The sequence below is a fragment of the Typopeltis vanoorti genome, chromosome 3 (assembly GCF_054136105.1).
Source record: "Typopeltis vanoorti isolate ZY-2024b chromosome 3, IOZ_Tvanoo_1.0, whole genome shotgun sequence".
Classification (NCBI taxonomy): Eukaryota; Metazoa; Arthropoda; class Arachnida; order Uropygi; family Thelyphonidae; genus Typopeltis; species Typopeltis vanoorti.
The window spans coordinates 137,584,064-137,604,910 of record NC_143551.1 but is presented as its reverse complement, the minus strand read 5'-3'; the positions used below and the strand labels follow the sequence as shown (position 1 = coordinate 137,604,910).

The 20,847-nt window shown below is 34.7% G+C and overlaps 1 protein-coding gene across 4 annotated transcripts in view; it reads left to right on the top strand.

Annotated features, from left to right (window-relative positions):
* LOC150108594 (lysine-specific demethylase 4C-like) overlaps positions 1–20,847 on the top strand; it is a 366,824-nt gene that overhangs the window by 193,128 nt on the left and 152,849 nt on the right. For all 4 annotated transcript variants that reach the window (XM_090390884.1, XM_090390883.1, XM_090390881.1 and 1 more), the window contains exon 11: positions 9,104–9,276. In XM_090390884.1, the coding sequence (XP_090247010.1) occupies positions 9,104–9,276 (173 nt within the window). The remainder of the gene's footprint in view (positions 1–9,103; positions 9,277–20,847) is intronic.

The window sequence follows — 20,847 nt, the reverse complement described above, 5'->3', positions numbered from 1 at the left end:
ACAGAGTTTGCTGTTCTCAAACTCTTTCATTTTTTCTTCAATCATGTTTGTGTATTTTAGTCTACAGTTCACACATCTAAGAGCTGTTCAACTTTTATTCGCTTTAAAACTTTCTTACCTGTTCTTCTTTTCAATATGAAATTGAATTTTATCCTACTCAAGACTAAATGGTGATCAATTTCAAATTCTCTGTACACTGTGGTGTCCTGCACCAGGGAGAAAACATCACTATCAACAATAATATAGTCAATGAGACTTTTCTTATTCCTTGTCTCTTCTCTCCATGTAAATTTGTGCACAGTTTTATGTTGGAACATGGTGTTAGTAATAACCAGTCCATGTCCTGAGCAGAAATCCAACAGGTATTTGCCATTATTATTAGCTTTGCTCTTTTCTCCCAATTTTCCCAATATATTTTTGTATGTCTGATAGTCATTTCCTTCTCTGCTATTTAAATCCCCAACAAGGACCAATTTTTCCGAAGACATCATGGAAAGATAGAAACAGTACTTTCAAGAATTATTGGAAGATGCAGGACATGGAAAAAATAGAACCCTAAGAGCAAGACACATAAGCAAAATAGAAGATCAGAGTGAAGAAATGCATGCAAATGAACTGTTAGCAGCAATAAATAAAATAAAACTGGGCAAATCAGCAGGCCATAACCAAATAACACTAGAAATGCTAGAGAATTTAGGAATGAAAACCATAAAATTTCTTTTACACCTATTCAATGTTGTATTGAAAAAGAAAATTATTCCCAAAGACTGGGAAGTAGCAATAATAGTCCCTATATTTAAGAAAGGAGACAACCGCAAATGTGAAAAGCATAAAGGAATCTCGCTTTTAAGCATTCCAGGAAAATTATATGCCCGTATTTTAGAAGTGAGGCTTAGGAATCAAATAAAGGATACACTTCATGAAATGCAATATGCTTTCGAAAAAATAGAAGCACGCAGGATTTTATCTTCAGTCTTAGACAAATATCAGAGAAAACATTGGAATATGGAAAAGAACTACATTCATGTTTTATAGATTTTGAAATGGCCTTTGACTGAGTTCCCAGACACTTAATATGGCAAACATTAAAGAAAAACAAGATACAAGATAACTTAATAGCAGCCATACAAAGCCTCTACAAAAGTAATAGAAATTATGTAAGAACCTGCAATAATAGATCAAAAGAATTTGAAACAAATGTAGGAGTGAGGCAATGCAGTATCCTCAGCCCTCTTCTCTTCATCATAGTAATGGATGAAATTTTAAAGGCATGCCATACAAAAACAAAAAAGTTTCACCTAAGATACAGGAAACTGAAAGAAACCAGGATTTCACACATGACTTTTGCAGATGATGTAGTGATCCTAGCAAATACAGCTGAAGACTTGCAGTACAATATCAACATTTGGTATGAAGAAACAGAGAAAATGAATATGACCATAAATATAAATAAAACTAAAACAATGATCATATCTAGAAACCAACAAAAACACATAATAAAAATAGAGAATCATTAACTGGAACAAGTCCACTCCTTTAAATACTTGGGATCATATATACAAGAAGATGGTAGACTAGACACAGAAAATAACAACAGGATAAGAGGGGGAACAAAGCTATTCTATGAATGGCCCACTCCTAGATAAGAAAGAAGTCACCCAGAATACCAAAATGGCAGTGTACCATTCAGTGTTTAACAACAAGAAACACAAATAAACTACAAACAATTGAAATGAAATATCTTAGGAAAGTGGCACAAAAAACAAGACTAAACCGAATAAGAAATCAAACCATAAGAGACAGCCTTGAAGTTACACCTCTGAATCAATTCATAACACAAGCCAGCCCAAATGAGATAGTTTGGACATTTTAATCGAATGGAAGAAGGAAGAATAGCAAAAACCGTATACGAAAGCCAGAAAATAGGAAAAAGAAACATAGGCAGACCCAGGAAAGGTTGGCAAAAGGAAATTAAAAAAAAAATTGGAAAAGAAGGGAATTAACTGGAAAGAAGCAAAACAACAAACCTTGGACAGGATGGCATGGAAATCTCTTTGGCAAAATCTCAACGCTTAAAAGCATAAGAGATCTTATGCAAAGAAAGAAGACAATAATTTCCTACTCTGCTATTTAGATCCCCAACAAGGACCAACTTTTCCTTTTTCATTGTATCAGTTGCTTTCTCTAAAGCCTCAAAAAATTCCTCCACTTCTACCTTAGTAGAACCTTTTGTGGGACCATAGGCATAAATAAGTCTCATTGTCCAATTCCCCATTCTGATATTTGCCCACATCACTCTACTTGAGACTGCCTGCCATTCAAGAAGATTAGCCTCGTATTTTGTGTTGAGTACTATGGCTACTCCTTCTTTTCCTTTGTTGTCATTGCCTGAATATAACATCTTGTATTTATTGCTCAGAAAGGTCTCACCAGTTTTTGTCTTTTTTTGTTTCAGTCACCCCTATTATATCAATCTGGTACTTATCTAATTCCTCAGCTAGCTCCATTTCTTTGCCATTCAGGCTTCTTATGTTGACAGTACCGATCTTCAACTCTGTTGATATTGAGTTTTGGCGTGTTTTATGATTTGTTCCAGTAGCTGACTTTTCTCTGTTTGCCCTGGTTTCATGGCGAAAACAACATGGGTCCTTGTTTAGCCAGACGATGCCCCAGCTGGTCTGAAATTCTGTCATGTTGTACCATTATTTTTTATTTTGGTTTAAGCTAATAAGAATACAATTTGGTCAGCTAAATCCCAGATTGGCAGCCCATCCTCATTCATTCAGTATGCAGATAGATACCTAACAGGGTGCACCATGAGAAGGGGAGGATTGGACATTAGGTCAGAAGCCCTGATCGGTTCTCCGCATGCCTTTAAAGGCTATGTGGCGATCTCCTCTCAGTTTTATAGCTTTGACCCTTAAGCACCCCCATAACAAGACAAAGATAATGAAAATAATCAGGAGCATTGAAAATATCAAGTGCAGCATGAATGGAGAACCTATAGAACAATTAAATATTTCATATACTTCTACTTAGGCATCACTTTTTAGTGAAGGCTGTATATTAAATATGGTAATAGACAACAGCAGCAGCAACAACAACAAAGCTGGTATGGTGGTAGTCAACTGAATAAATTTATATGGAATGAGAGAGAAGTTAGTCAAAACACTAAATTACCTGTATACAAGACAGTGTTCAAACCAATTTTTAACTTATGAATCTGAGAGCTGGGTTAGAAATAAAACACTTGACCAAAGACTAGAGACCACAGATATGAGAGTCCTGAGAAAGATTAGGGACATGAACAGGTGGCATCAATGGCAATATCATATTATATTAAAAACAAGGATGTTAGGAAAGAACTTGACATTGTCAGCATCCAGGAATGTGTTAGCAGAGCTAATCTCAGATGGTATGATCACTTAAACAGAATGGGAGAGGAAACATTACAAAACCTAGTGCTCTATGCTAGGTTTGCAGGAAAATGACCCAGAGGAAGACCAAGATATAGGTGGATTGATACAGTAAAAAGTGCCTTAGAAGACAGAAATATAAGATCTGATAATGTTGGAATCTTGACAGATAACAGATTGATTTGGAGGAAAATTGTTGAGAGGAATTTAGTAATGATGTAAGTTCTAATGATGTGGTACTATCATAATATCCTATACATCCCTCGAGGTTACATGTCAGGAATTTGATGATGATAAATAACATTCATGAAAAACACAAGAGTAAGGATCATTACTTAGGATGGCTTCCCAGAATTGGGAAAATATAAGACAGTTTTTGTTAAGATTTGGTCTTTGAGTGAACTTCACAACTTTCTTTATATAATCTTTCAAGTATAAAAATTATTTCTGCATAAGGCTTTAGTTTTATTCCAGTGAATTCTATGCCTAGCGGATAGCTGGCCAAATGAGACTTATCAGACTCATGAAGTAGAATATAATCTTGATGGTTTTCTAGATGAATCTGAACTGATAATTCACATGCCCACAATATGAATGACTGCATGAGCACAGGATTCTGTAAATTCAAGGATGATAAAGAGGAGAATATTTGTCTTTCAGAAAGTCTACGAAAGTATTTAATTTTTGAACTGGATGGAAAGAAACTTGTAGATCAATTTGTCAAAGTGGTCTAACAATTCTCTCTACATTCCTTTTACGTATGGAATGAAATTCTAGAAACTTCTTCTCAAGGAGGATTAGGATGAAGGCTATCATTATTAGTTATTTTATTGATTATTTTGGTATTTTATCCATTAGAAATGAAAGTAACTTTATAGAGGACAGTTTCTTTATTTAAAAGGGAACCCTGAACATAGTTTATGTGCAAGGTGAACCAGAGTTTTAATCACACCATATTTTTGACATGAGTGATGATGTCAAGCAGTATTAATGTATTTACCAGTATGAGTTGTTTTTCTGTATACAGAAAACTGTCGATAAAGTGGATTTTTTGCAAATTATCAGTGGCTATGCATTCTGCGTTTTTTTTTTTTTTTTTTTTGATTAATACAAAGACAGATTGTGATATGTTTTGTATTCAGAACATGATGGAAGGAAAAATTGTTCTGGTCATCATCATTAGAAAACTTCCACCTGCTAAACTTTAAAAATCCCAATGTATTCCTTATGAAGTATAATTTTTTAACACACAACAACAAATTCCAGCATTAAGAAGAAAGTCAAGCAATCATGTATATCAGGGGTATATATTCAGGGTGTGTGAGTGCACACCCATGGAATAGCAATATCACTGATATATTTTTGCATTTATTCCTATTAAAGACTCCTAATTGTTTCCTGGCTTTGCATGAGTCCTAAAATTAAACACATTATACTAATGGTTTATGAAGAAGATTCATTTTGATGCATAAACATTTGCATTAATAGCCCAGGTGTGTGGTCACAAATACAGACACCTTTAAGTACTTTTGACAGATGGGTCAAATTTTTAGTATTCCAATAGTTTTAAACCACCTAGAAGGTGAAACCAGAGTGTGCGCTGAGATAATAGCACCCAGAAATCAGTGACTGTGATTGGGTATTGTGTCAACCAATCCAGTTGAATGTTATCATTTGTCATGAGTTGCTGTTTTTCACTTCTGAGTTTCATGTGTTTTCATGCATGAATTTGGAACTGACATGCTTAGAATACCAATATAGACAAGTTTTTAATATGTAATTTTCTATAAATAATTTATAACTTTTTTTGCCCTTGTTTACAATGGGAAACTGTTGACGATCTATTGAATGCCTCATTTTCTGCCAGAGTTTCGCAGATTATATTACTATGATTATAGTCGAAGGAAGTCGAAACTTGTTTATAAATAAGTAAAGCAAGTTATGTCAGCCTTTCTTTGGTTCAATCCAAAAAAAAAATTTTTCTAATTTCTGTGCATATTATATGGCTGCATTTAAAAATTGTTGCAGAATTCAAATTATCTGTATCTCTAGTATTTGCCAGTGATAATCTAATCTCACCATGAAGCGCAAACGGTGCATGTGAATCATAGCTATTGTTCATTTAACCTTCGTTTTCCATATTTACAATTATATTAATTGATAAATTAAAGTATTCAAATTTATCCTACTACAGTTAATTGTATTGGACCAATTAAGATAAGTGCTGATGAGCTATATACTCTTAATTCATACATCAATAAAAATGCAATCATATGGTCAAATTGACATGAAGTCACATCCGGCCGTGGGCATGATGAATTCACATCACCTACCATCTAAATGCCTTTGTATGGTAAGTGATTTTCATTGCCTGGAATGAAACCACCTTACTTTTTGAAGCCTGAGGTGACTTGAGAAGAGCAGGATTGATTGTATCCATGGTATCCCTCTCCCTTCCCCAGGGTAGTGGATTAAATAAAAGAAAAAAATTTATAAATACTTAAAAAAAAAATTGTAATGGATGGCCAAAACAAAGAAATACATCTCTATTTCAATATTTGATTGTAACATGCTCAAACATCTACAAGTTGCTACCCCTAATTTTTCACATTTTCCTTTTCTTGTTAATTAACTTAGCTTCTTAGAAACTTGATACTGCTTATGATAGGATGATTCAGCATATTTACATTGCTTGCTCTGGCTGTAAATTATGTGCACTCTTCTGGACAGTTTCTTTTTGTTAAAAGAAAAATCCTGCTGTCTCCATATGAGACCAGCTATTTCAGCTTCCATTAAAAAGCCCTGATAAAAGTCACTAAATGATCCACAAAGGCCTAGCCTAAATCTTATGCAGATAGTATTAAACTCTGCATTTGTTTAGTTTAGTATTTCAGTATTTAGTCATTAAATGTGTATCATATAAAGACTAACTGCATTATGATCATGTAACTCAGTTGCTGCCTAAGTGAAAGTGACTTAAGCATTGTTGACTTAACCCCTCAATAGTTATCCCAGCGTTTGTCATAATAATTTATTTGCCCTCGATGATGCCACTACTACTGGTTTTCAGGTATAGGATGATTATTCCATCATGAATGCAGAGCTAGGTAATTAGCAGGAAGATATAAAGCTCCCAACAAATTTTGCTAGACAGCACTACTAATCTGATAAGTTTTCCATACCATATCACATGGCACAATGTTCACATCTACTTTCAACTTACTTATGCTAGTAGCTGCCCTACAATTTGCACTGTTTGACTCCTTATGCACTAGACAACTCATCTCTCTTTAAAGCACATGGGCTAAATTACCATGCGGTTATTTGGATATACAGGTAGCCCTCGTATAATGCGGGTGTTAGGTTCCATAGAAATGCTGCGTTATATAATTCACGTTATGCGAGATTCGGATCACATAGAAAAAGTAGGGTTATGTTCCGAAATCATTTTTTTTTCCCCCTAAATTATATAAACAACAATGACATATCCAACAAAAATATATTTTTATTTAGTTCGGGTAATTCACATAAGTTTAGGAAACATATAAACTATGAAAAAAAAAAAAATATATATATATATATATATAGTATAAAATTATAAAAATGTGCTGTATGTAAACTTCATTGCACATAATGGTCAAAGTCTAAGGAGAATTATACAAATGATGTCCAAGAGATTTCAAGTGATGACGATGTTCTTTATTTACGAGTACCCGGACGTTGTCATCACTTGAAATCTCTTGGACATCATTTGTATAATTCTCCTTGCATACTTCAGCTGGTTTAATTATCAAGAAGTCAGTAATAAGACCTTGCTTACTAGTATGCTGAAATTTTTTATTAACACGTTCATTGCCAATCACGCGATATCGTGTGATGCGAGTTTTCACCAAACGGCCGATCACGCGTTATCATGTGGACGTCGCTATCAAGTTTCTAAGTGGAATAGTATAGTGGCCACAGCGAAACGGCGCATAATATTTATATTGGCCACTAGGGAAGGGATCGACTTTCGTGGAGTGGGGATGGCCGCCAGCCATTGTTTATTGTTTATGTTAGCCAGTGCGCACAGTGTACATAAATTTTATTATTATGTACATAAATCCTATGTACATAATAATAAAAGCATATAAATAATATATTTAACTTATTTTGAGCACAATAAAAACTAAATAAAAAAATAAAAAAAATTTGGCCACCACACGAAATTCCAATTTTCAGCTTGGCAATGAACGTGTTAAGTTCATAATATGGAGGCTAAACAAATATCCATTGAGGGATCATTATCCATAAAATAACTTCCTAACTTTCTTGCCAAGTCCAATCCTTCTGCTAATTTCTTTAAACTGAATTCTTTAACGGATTCATCACAATCGGAATCTTCATCAGAACTTTCACTGCCACTTGGTTCGACGTCATCTATTAATTGTACTAGTTCCTCCTCATTTAAATCGGTTTCCCCATCAATTAATTCGCTATTTTCGTTTTCATCCATATTGCAAAAGTCCTCACCACCAAAAATGTGTGCAACGTTTATTAGCTCTTCATCCACTGGAGGTACGAAATTTTGTTCCAGAATGACTTCAGGCCATATTTTTTTCCAGCAAGCATTCAGTGTAGAGGATTGTAATTCCTTAATGGACAGAGAAATAATTTTCACACAATTGAAAATTATTCAATATTGAAAACTCTTTCCATGCTTGAGGCAGTGTCATGTTTGGATTTGATTCCATTTTTTTTCCAAAATTAATTAGAATGTTCAATAAATATAATATGACTTAAATGTTGATGTCGAGTGGTTGAATATGTGAAGTAGTATTAAGCAGCAAAAAAGTTATTTTAATATTCGGATGGCTTAAATATGTTGGGTGGTCTGGTGCATTATCTAAAATTAATAGAATTTTGAAGTCAATATTATTTTTCTTTGAGTAACTTTCTACATCGGGTACAAAACACAAACACTTGTGTTTTGTACCCGATTTAAAACAATTTCAAATTCAAATTAATTCCGAATTAAAACTTTTCAAATAGCTAGCATGTTTGAAAAGCCAATTTTCAAACATGCTAGCTGTAACCTGCTAAAGGGTATTTCTCCTAATATAAATTTGCTGCTTATAACTACATGTGCAATATGGACAGACACAAATTTAACAAAGATAAAATTTGATTTTTAAGTCACATGGTGAAAAATACGAATATATGAAAAGATAAAACATTACTACAATTTGTAGACCATGTTATATCAAAACTACATTGAACAAGGGTTATTACAATTTGTAAACCGGGTTGTATAAGTACCGCGTTATACGAGGATTACCTGTACTGCCGCATTTACCTGTGCATGTGTAAATGCAAATAGTACTCTGGTGTGCTACTTAAATTGATTGTATTAAAAATTACCACAAACTAAGACTACATATATTATTACGTAGCAAAATTGGTCATCGACAAGTAAGGTAGCTGTACATTTCTGCCTCTTGTTTCATAATTATTCATTATTTCATAGTAATCTCTTCCAGCAAGTTGGTGGCTGTACAGATAACACATATCATATTTATAATTAGCCCTTACTAAGTAATATGTAATTACATAATCATGTGAAATTAAAGTTACTCGCAACTCAGACTTATGAAATCTAGATTCCTACAAATTTGTATTCTTACCGATATAATTTTTTTTTCTTTTAGATTCATCATCAAGTTCATTAATGGAAGACTTTAATTCTGGTTTATGCGTTCTTCCGGTTTCAGAGCTCTGGCAGTTTAAACATTCAAGCTTTAATGATGAAAAACAGTTTAATTCATATTGCTCCAGATTTGAACCACATTGTGCTGTCTGCATAATATTTAAATCTTTAAAAGTAAGTTGTTTTAAACATTTGAGACTCAAGTTTTTTATTGTAATTAGTTTGTGCAAATTTTACATTAAAATTAGGAAGAAAGTAATTAAATGAGAACCTTAGGTCACTGCCCATCAACTTAATAAGAATTGCTTGCTCTTTACCATAGATCTGTCTTCATTTTCACAAAAAATCAAGGTATGGTCATCTTTCAGTGAAGTGAATCATGTGTGTGTGTGGACAAAATGCTTATTATGCTTATTATTTATCTATTGTAGAAACGAATTTATGCAACATACAGTTTTGATTGACATTGCTTTTGTGAAAAACAAGAAAATGTTACTTTTTATCTTAAAAAAAAAAATGGAAATATTGGATTTACCTGTTGTTTGATTCACTGATCATTGAACATATTTCTGTTATTGATTACCAGGGATGTTGTGATTCTCACTGCTCTTCTGTTTGGTGTATATAGTTAAGTTTTTGTTGTTTGCTTGAGAAATGCTTCTTTGGATTTAAAAGTTTTGGTAAATGTATGAAAATTGTTATATTTGGAATTAGTGTTGGTCTAAATTTAATATTCATGATATCATTTTTTTTTTTTTCTAGTGTATACCCTCAAACAATAAGACAGATTAATGCAGTTGGTATTACTACTTTCATATCAACAATAATATCCTGTCTTTGATTTGCATATCCTTATTTTTGATCTTCTGACTACATTGATTAAAAATGCTGTATAAGATCAAATTAGTCTTTGATCTTTTGAAGAACATTGGTCTTTCAAAAATCTGTTGGTTTTTCCCTTGGATCTTCTTTATTTCAAGCATTTCTTTAGCTAATCATCAATCATCCATTATGTTTAAGTAGCCATATTGTCTTAAGTTATCTGCATCTTCTTCTTCTTCAACCTTCTGGTTCTGTCCACTGCTGGACGAAGGTCTCCCCCATGATTTTCCAGATCACTCGGTTTTCTGCCTCTCCCATCCATCTCACTCCTGAAATTTGTTCCAGGATCTCTCCACCTTCTTCTCGGTCTTTCTCTTTGTCTTGCTCCATCCATTGGTCTCCACTCTGTTTGTTTTTCTAGTCCATCTCTCGTCACTGCATCTGGCAATATGGCCAGCACATCTCCACTTAGCCTGTTTAATGTATTTTACAATATCCATGACACCTGTTTTTGAGATCTTATCCAGATATTTGTCTTCCTATCTCTTAATGTTATTTTTAGCATACTTCTTTCCATGCGATGTTGTGTTGTTCTCAGCTTTTTGTTTAGGGCTTCTGTTAAAGTCCATGCTTCTCCTCCACATGTCATCCAGCCAAGGTGAATTCTTCGTTCAATCTTCTCTTTTCTTTGGCACTCCTCAAAGGATAACAATTGGCCCAAATATACATATGAAGTAACTTGTTCTATTTCATGGTTTCAACTTTGACAGTGCTATGGTTTATCATCATTATTTTTGTTTTTCCTCTATTTATTTTTAATCCAATTTCTCTGGAGGCTTCATTTAGCTGATTTAGCCTTTCTTCCAGATCTTCAAGATTATCTGCTATCAGGACAATATCATCTGCAAATTTCAGATGATGTAGCCTTTCTCCATTTATGTTTATTCCTTTTGTTTCCCAATCAAGGCATCTAAAGACTTCCTCTAGTGCAGCTGTAAATAATTTGGGAGATATGGTGTCGCCTTGCCGGATGCCTTTTTGTATTGGGAACTTTTCACTGTTTTTTTATAATTTAATTACAGAAGTTGCATTATTGTAAATATGTTTTAGTGTTTCAATATATGGTTTCTCAGTTCCCTGGGTTTCAAGTGCTTTTAGTGTTGCAGATGTTTTAACTGAATGAAATGCTTTTTTGTAATCTATATAGGCCAGATATAAGGGTTTATTGTATTCAATTGATTTCTCAATGAGCTGTCTTAATGTGTGAATATGGTCCAAAGTATTGTAATTCTTCCTAAATCTAACTTGTTCACGGGATTGAATTCCCTCTAGTTTAGATTTTATTCTGTTATTTATAATTTTTGTGAAAACTTTATATACGGTGGAGTTATCCATAGATGATTCTTGGATGTCTCGGTCTTTGTCTTCATAGAGTTCAGCATAAAATTCCTGAATTCTTTTGATTATTACATCTCTATTTTTTTTTCAGTTCACCATTTTTTCCTCTTACAGCAGCTATTTCCTTTGTTCCAACTGATAATGTTCGACTTAGGACCGTTATATTACTATTGTTTCTTAATTTTCCTAGTATTATACGATCTAATTTCATGTTTCATCCTTTTATGTATAGTTTTACAAATTTCCGTATATTTTATTTTATTGGTGTCATTCAAATCTCTTTTCATATCTCTTCTTTTCTTCATCAGATCTAAGGTTTCCTGTCTTAGTTTTTCCTCTCCTTGGTGCCTATTTCTAGTGCAGAATTCAAGATAGATTTTGTGAATATTTCAATAGCATCATCGATGGTAGTAGCTGTGTTTAACTTTTTTAGTTCATTTTTGAGTGATTCTCTATAACAACTTTTATTGTGGTATAGGTCTTGTAGATTCACTAAATTGGACTATTTTCTTATGAGCTTATTTCATTCCCATTTTTTGTTGATCCATACTTTTGCCCTTACTAGTCTGTGGTCACTTTCTGTGTTAAATCTATTAAGCACTTCAGTATTGTTTATTATATATCTTCTGTTGGAGAGGATGAAGTCTATTTCATTGTAAGTTTGTCCATTTGGGCTTCTCCAAGTCCATTTTCAGTTGATTTTCTTCTTGAAAAAGCTGTTCATAATAAAGAGGTTATTTTCTTCTGCAAATTCGATAAGTCTTTCTCCTCTTTCATTCCTTTGTTCAAATCCAAATTTACCGATGGAGTTCAGATGGTCATCTCTGCTTCCAATTTTGGCATTAAAATCATCCATTATAATTATGTAGAATTCTTTAGAATTATTGAATGTGGATTCTAATTGAGCATGATTAATTATTAATCATGCTCAGTTCCTTTTCTGACATCTTCCTTTCTAATATCATTCTGGCACCATCACCACTATCTCCCCCCCCCCCTCCAAAAAAAAAAGTTTTCCTCAAAACTCTCATAGTTTTTGATAAACTGTTTCATTCCTAATCCAGTTCTCAGCATCATGTGTTAAAATCAATTTGAACAGTATCTTATTCCACATAAATTTATTAAACTGACCTTCCATTATGCCACTTATTTAGTCTATTATATTACCCTTTCTCTAGGTTTAACTATTTGTGTGTATGCAATTTATTTTCTGTTTCCATGCCTATGTTCATAGTTTTGGTCTGTATTGCTGATTTTTATACTAAATATATCAAAGCAATTATTTAATTTGGTTAAAGTTCCTCATTCCTTACTGCAGATGCTTTTTAACGGGATAATTTTACCACCAAAGAAAAAAAGCTTTATATCTCGTATTTGAATATCAGGCTTGATATCCTTTTCCTTAACAATGTGGTCTATATGTAACAGTGGTGATTTGTTTATGGACCTAGCCTTTAACCGGATTTAACATAAAATCACCTTTCTGTAAAATTTTCTGTTCTAGCTGCTGATTTGAATCTTAAGTATCAACCATATATTGCTCTATATAGGTCGTTATAAAATAACAGCTGTTATTATATACAGATTTAGAATGTTGAACAGTCTTCTTTAGGCACTTGATCTTTTTCAAGATCAACAAGGCATACGTAAATTTTGTCTTACACATTTTGTGTGTGTACACATGAATTGTAGTATATAACACATCACATGTGCTTAAGGGTCAAAGCTGTATAACTGAGAGGAGACCTCCACATAGCCTTTAAAGGAATGCGGAGAACCGACCAGGGCTTCTGACCTAATGTCCAATCCTCACATTCTCGTGGTGCACCCTGTTGGGTATCTACTTTGATACTGAACGAACGAGGATGGGCTGGCAATTTGGGATTTAGCCGACCAAATTGTATTCTTATTGGTTAAACCAAAATAATAAATGATGGTACAACATAACAAAATTTCATGCCGGCTGGGGCGTCGCCCGGTTAAACAAGGCCCCCGTTGTTTTTGCCAGGGAACCAGGACGAACAGCGAAAAGTCAGCTACTGGAACAAATCTGAAAACAAACCCCAACTCAACATCACCAGAGTTAAAGATCGGTACTATCAACGTAAGAAGCCTGAATGGCAAAGAAATGGAGCTAGCTGAGGAATTAGATAAGTACCAGATCGACATAATAGGGGTGACTGAAACAAAAAAGACCAAAACTGGTGAGATCTTTCTAAGCAATAAATACAAAATGTTATATTCAGGCAATGACGATCAAGGAAAAGAAGGAGTAGCCATAGTATTCAACACAAAATACGAGGCTAATCTTCTTGAATGGCAGTCAGTCTCAAGTAGAGTGATGTGGGCAAATATGAGAATGGGGAACTGGACAATGAGACTTATTTGTGCCTATAGTCCCACAGAAGGTTCTACTAAGGTAGAAGTGGAGGAATTTTTTGACGCTCTAGAAAAAGCAACTGACACAATGAAAAAGGAAAAGTTGGTCCTTGTTGGGGATCTAAATAGCAGAGTAGGAAATGATTGCGAGACATACAAAAATATTTTGGGAAAATTTGGAGAAAAGAGCAAAGCTAATAATAATGGCAAATATCTGTTGGATTTCTGCTCAGGACGTGGACTGGTTATTACTAACACCATGTTCCAACATACAAATTTTTCCATGTGCACAAATTCACATGGAGAGAAGAGGCTAGGAATAAGAAAAGTCTCATTGACTATGTTATTGTTGATAGTGATGTCTTCTCCCTGGTGCAGGACACCAGAGTGTACAGAGGATTTGAAATTGGAAGTGATCACTATTTAGTCTTGAGCAGGATAAAATTGAATTTCGTTTTGAAAAGAATAACATGTAAGAAAGTTTTAAAGCGAATAAAAGTTGAGCAGCTCTCAAATGTGAACTGTAGACTAAAATACAGAAAGATTATTGAAAAGAAAATGAAAGAGTTTGAGAACAGGAATCAAACCTTGGAGATACAGTGGCAAACTCTGAAGAAAACATTAATTGATTCTGCCAGAGAGGCATGTGGTGAGGTTGTGTGCAAGGATAAAAAAATCAGAACTCCCTGGTGGACACAGGAAGTTAAAGAGGCAGTGAAGGAAAAGAAGAAAGCATATCAAAAGTTCCTGGCAAATAAGTCAGCTTTTACTCTTACAGAATACAGAGACAAATGTAAGAAAGCTAAACAGTGTGTAAAACTAGCTAAACAAAAGTTATGGGAGGACTTTGGCAAGAACATAGAAAATAAATATCAAGAAGGTGGCAAAATATTCTGGAGGTTGTTGAAGAAGCTTAGGAATGGAGGAAAGAGTGCTGTAAAAGGAGTTAGAGATGATAAAGGTGACATGAAAACAGGAGAAAAAGAAATCCTTGCAGTATGGAGTAATTACTTTGAAAAACTGCTAAATGAAACAAGCAGTGATGACAGCACAGTGATAAAAAACACTGACCAGGCATGCAGTCAGGAATACATATCCATACTTGAAGTAGAAAAAGCCATCAAAGGCTTGAAATATGGAAAGGCAGCAGGAGTAGATGATATTCGACCAGAAATGCTGAAGTATGGTAGTATAAAAGTCTTACAGTGGCTGCACTGCATAGTTCAGAAAGCCTGGACAGATGGACGAATTCCCAATGATTGGAGTAGAGCTCTCATAGTACACATATATAAAAATGGAAATAAAACTGATTGTGAGACTTACAGAGGTATTTTCCTACTGAGTGTTCCTGGCAAGATCTATGCCAGTATACTTGAGAAACAGTTGAGAAGAATTGTGGAAGAAAAGCTTGGTGAAGAACAAGCTGGATTCAGGCCAAATAGAGGCTGTCATGATCAGATCTTCACTTTACGACAAATAGTCGAGAAAGCATGGGAATATAACAAAGATCTGTATTTAAGTTTTGTCGATTTGGAAAAGGCATATGACAAGGTGCCAAGAGAGAAGCTATTCAATACGCTGCAGTTATATGGTGTCAATGGGGCATTATATCAAGCAATTCTTAGTCTTTATTTGAGTTGTAAGTCAGCAGTTAGAATTGAAGGAAGTACAGGAAGATGGTTTAATGTTAAATCTGGTGTGAGACAAGGATGTACATTATCCCCTCTGTTATTCATTATCTATATGGATCACATTATGAAGGAAAGTGGTATTAAACCTGATATCAAAATTGGAGATGTTAATGTCAGCTCTTTGCTTTATGCGGATGATGTTATACTTCTAAATAAATCCGCTACAAGTCTGCAAGATTCTCTGACTAAATTGAATAGCTGTTGTAATAGATATTGTATGAAGGTCAGCAATAAAAAGATAAAGACAATGAAAATAGGCAGAATCATTGAAAATGTCAACTGTGTTGTGAATGGAGAACCTGTGGAACAAGTAAAACATTTCAGCTACTTAGGCACAAATTTTACTGAAGATGGTAAATTAAATATAGAAATAGACAACAGAATCAGCAAAGCTGGTATGGTGGGAAGTCAATTGAATAAATTCATATGGAATAAGAGAGAAATTAGTCGGAACACTAAATTAGCTGTATACAAGACAGTGTTCAAACCAGTTTTAACTTATGGATCTGAGAGCTGGGTCAGAAGTAAAACACTTGACCAAAGACTAGAGACTGCAGATATGAGAGTCCTGAGAAAGATTAAAGGCGTGAACAGATGGCATCAATGGCAATATCATATTAAAAATGAGGATATTAGGAAAGAACTTGACATTGTCAGCATTCAGGAATGCATTAGCAGAGCTAATCTCAGGTGGTATGGTCACTTAAATAGAATGGGAGAGGAAAGATTAGCAAAACAAGTGTTCTCTGCCAGGTTGGCAGGAAAACGACCCAGAGGAAGACCAAGATATAGGTGGATTGATACGGTTCAAAGTGCCTTAGACGATAGAAATATAAGATCTGATAATGTTGGAGTCTTGACAAGTAACAGACTGATTTGGAGGAAAATTGTAGATAGGAAGTTAGTAATGATGTAATTTTTTCATGTAGTACTGTCATATCCTGTACACCCCTTGAGGGTACATGTCAGGAATTTGATGATGATGATGATGATATATATATATATACCCCCCCCCCCCATATACGACTTTTTGATATCTGTCAGTCAGCCGTCCTCTTAACCATTCCAGTAGTTTATAACCCAATCCCATATTCTCCAATTTGTGCAACAGTCTTCCTTACTGTATTCTGTCAAAAACCTTAGCAAAATCCAAAAGTTTCATGGTATATATCCATTCTCCTTGTCTAACTCAATGGTTTACATTATTGTAGAATGTGAGCAAGTTGCTCATGACCCTCCTTTAGCAAACCCATGCTATCCACTGCAAAGTAGAGATTCTCTGTTAATCCATTTCTGAAAGTGAGCTCTAACCAACTTTTCCAAAATCTTCACCCTTCTAAGATACTGATTGACTTATAGTGTTGGATACATCAGTCATTGCACCACCCTTGTGCAGTGGATTACCATACATTCTTTCCACTCCTGTGGAATCTTCTCTGTTCTGAGACTCAAATTATATAGCCTGATCACTGGAATTGCCAGTTCAGCTGAACACTCTTTTAGCATCCATGCTGATATCACATCAGTTCTTATTGCAGAATTCTTATTCAGTTTGTACAACAGCTCTAGTACTTTCTCCTCATCCACATGAGTTTCTTCATACTGTGAAGAGGCAACGTTCAGTTCAGTGTTGCATATACCAGGTTGTCAGCTTTTAGCAAAATGGCTGCTCATTAGTGAACAAATATTTCTGCATCAGTCACCCACATGTCATCTGCAGTCAGTAGATAGCATGTGGTTTCAAATTCATTCTTTCTTTTACTTGCAGCATAACAATACAATTCTTCTGGGTTGTCTTTAACTTGCAGAGCCAGCTTCTTTTAATATTCAGACTTTGCTTTCCGTAGAAAAGTTGTGCCTATTCTAGCCTGCTGTTTATAATTATCATAACAGATCTCATTCTTATGCACATAATATTCCTTCCCCCATCACCTTTTTCATATACAAATCTCTTGTTTAATTAGATTACACATCCATTTCACTCCTACTCTATTTATTCTTTGAACTCTAGGGTCACATTCTGGCACCATATCATTTAAGTATTTTTTAAACACTTCCCATGCCCTGTCTATCCTTCCCATCCAATAACTGATACCATGGTACATAACTCAACATATCCTTTTGTTGGTCATAATTTCCTGCTTTGTAGTTCAGCATGTAACTTTTTCTGAATGGAATATTCATAAACTTAGTCACTTCCTAAGTGAGTACTACATGATCACTGTCACCAACTGGAGGCAGAATAGTTACATCTTAAACTGAAACCTCCTCTGACACCATAATCAGATCTAACATTCTTTTACCATGCGTTCCTTCTGTCACATACTGCTAGAGGCAACAGCTCAATAAATTCAGTTTCATTCTTCTCATGCGATTTCATAGCTACCCAGTCGGTGTTCAGATAATTAAAGTTATCCCATTATAATGACTCTTTTGCACCTATCATATTTGTTTAGTGATTCATTTCTTCATTAATAGCAACCGATCTACCAGGTTTGTAACAATACCCCACTATGCATTTAATCTTGTTAGACTCCATCTCACAGTGAGTTTCAAACTCACTGCCATATGAAAAACTTTTACTAGTATTATTACTAGTAAAAGTCATATTACTAGTATTGCAGTAATAGGTCTCAACTCTAACCAGATTCAAGTTATCTGATATCATTAGCAACATACCCCCCCCCTCCTCCTCTCCTATCTATCCTTCCTAAAAAGTACTGTGCCATTTGCACTCTCGCTGATGCCTACAATATGAATCCCAATATATTAACTAAGGAACAACCTCTACTTTGTTTCTGATACTCCTAGCATTCATGTACAGACATAATAATATACCTGCATACTCTTTTGTATACACTTGTCTGTGGTATGCATGACACAGTTCCACAACTTGCAGATCTCTGTTCTTATCTAGTTCCTTACTTATGCAGATCATTACACATGCTTGTTAGGTCCAAACTGTTCTCTCTTCATAATCATTTTCATTATAATAACCATTCTCATCATTAACATAGTTATCTAACATTGTTGTTCTTACACACAGATTCTCATGATTCTTCCTACCAGAATTCAGTTTTCCTTACTCTCTGTGTTTGGTCTTATATCAATTAATAATTTTTCAAGATCTTGATGCCAAATGCATTCAAGTGTAGGCCATCCCTCTTATATATATCCAATCTTCCCTCAGAGACCCACTCCACGCATCCAAAAACTCGCATCCATTCATTCGGCATAGCCTTCGCATCAAATCATTTGCCATTTGATGCACATGATTTTTACTTTCTCACTCTTGCTTCTTCCAACAACTTTTTCATGTTCTCTCTCATAATGAATTTATTGTTAGTTAAGTCATTGGTACCTACCAGAATTACAACCTCTTTTGCTTTTCTTTTCTCTTTTTCAATTGTTTGCATTATATTTTTAATTTTTGCTCTAGCAAAATTTGACGTTATACCCCACTCATTAATGGCATGTTTGATGAGCTCCCACTGACAAGACCTCAATAAAGATCGAAACTGGTCTGGGTAGTGGCCCTTCCCTTAATTCATAGTATTATACATGTCCACAAGGAGATATGCTTTGCATTATGGGAGATACTGAGACAAGGAGTGATGAGAGCTTGGTCCACCTTTACCACGAGTTGCCTGAGTCCTGAAGGTACTTAAGGTGCAAACTTTGTTTGCTTCCACTTGGATAAAGGATTAAACTAAATTTATTATGATGCTAAGTTTTTTGGAAGTCTGAGGATAGTGGACAGCTATAGAATCATATCTTTGTGCCAAGAAAAGCTAGTAGTAAGTGTCAGTGTAAGAGAAATTGAAATTTGATCTTTACTGTTGAGCTGAGTGTTATCTAAGGTAAGGGGCAAAAAAACTATACTGTCCTTGCAAGAAAAAGGATAAAATCAGGTTTTGGAACCTCCATACCATCATTCAACAGCGTGAATGATGGTATGGTGATAATAGGGCACTGGTCATGATCTTAAAACTTGGGATCGTTGAGAACTTCAAGGTGAGAATTGTTATCACAAGCAAAAACTTTGGATGGATTTGAAGCAGAACCTGATCAGAGTGTCGAATTTCAGATAATTGCAGTAGAGCTCTCATGGTTCCCATTTATAAAAAAGGGAATACAACTGAATGTCAGAATTACAGAGGAATTTCTCTACTAAATGTTCCAGGTAATATTTATGCAAGCATGCTTGTAAAGAGATTGAACAAGATGGTGGAGGAAGAAACTTTGGAGAGAATAAGCGGGGTTTAAGCCAAACAAAGGTTGTCAAGATCAGATTTTTCACTTTACGACAAATATTTAAGAAATCATGGGAATATGACAAGGATATGTACTTAAGTTTGGTAGATCTGGAAAAGGCATGTCACAATATGCCCAGAGAAAAGCTTTTCAGATGCTGCAATTATATGGGGTAAATGGAACATTATACCCAGCAATACATAGTCTATATCTTAGTTGTCAGCAGTTTGAACTGAAGGAAATACAGGAAGATGGTTTGATGTAAAATCAGGTGTAAGACAAGGATGCACACTATCTCCACTCTTATTCATCGTTTATATGAATTGCATTATGAAAGAAAGTGGCATCAAACTGGATATTAGAATCTTAGATATCAAACTGAGCATCATTCCTTGTGCAAATGATGTACTTCTAAGGATATCTAGTGCAAGTCTCTAGAGTTCTGGATTTACTAAATTGCATAACAGCTTTAACAAATTTGCATGAAAGTCGGCAATAAAAAGACCAAAACTCTGAAAATAGACAAGAACATAGAAAACTTCTGCTGTATTTTGAATAGAGAACCTACAAAACAAGTAAAATATTTCAGCTATTTAGGCACAGTTTTTAGTGAAGATGGCAAATTTAATTTGGAAATGGACAACAGAATGAACAGTGCTGGTAAAGCTATTTGAATAAATTTATATGAAATAAGAAAGGAATAAGCCAAAACATCAAACTAGCAGTATACAAAAATAGTGTTCAAACCAGGTTTTAAGTTATGGATCTGAGAGTTGGGCTAGAAATAAAGCACTTGATCAAAGACTAGAGACCACAAATATGAGAGTTCTGATAAATTTAGGGGAGTGAACAATGGCATCAATGGCAGAATCATATTAAAAATGAAGTTATTAGAAATGTACTTGAACATGGCAATGTTACCATTCAGGAACGTGAGAGCAGAACTAATCTAAGATGGTATGGTCACTTAAACAGAATAGGAGAGGAAAGGTTAGCAAAGTAGGCATTTAATGCCAAGATGGCAGGAAAGAGACCCAGAAAAAGCCCAAGATATGGGTGGATTGATTCTGTCTAAAGTGACTTAGAAGCACAAGTTAGATACGACAATATTGCAGTGCTCACAAGCAATGGGCTGACATGGAGGAATATGTTGATCAGAAATTAACAATAATGTAAACTGAAACATGTAGGTGCTCTCATG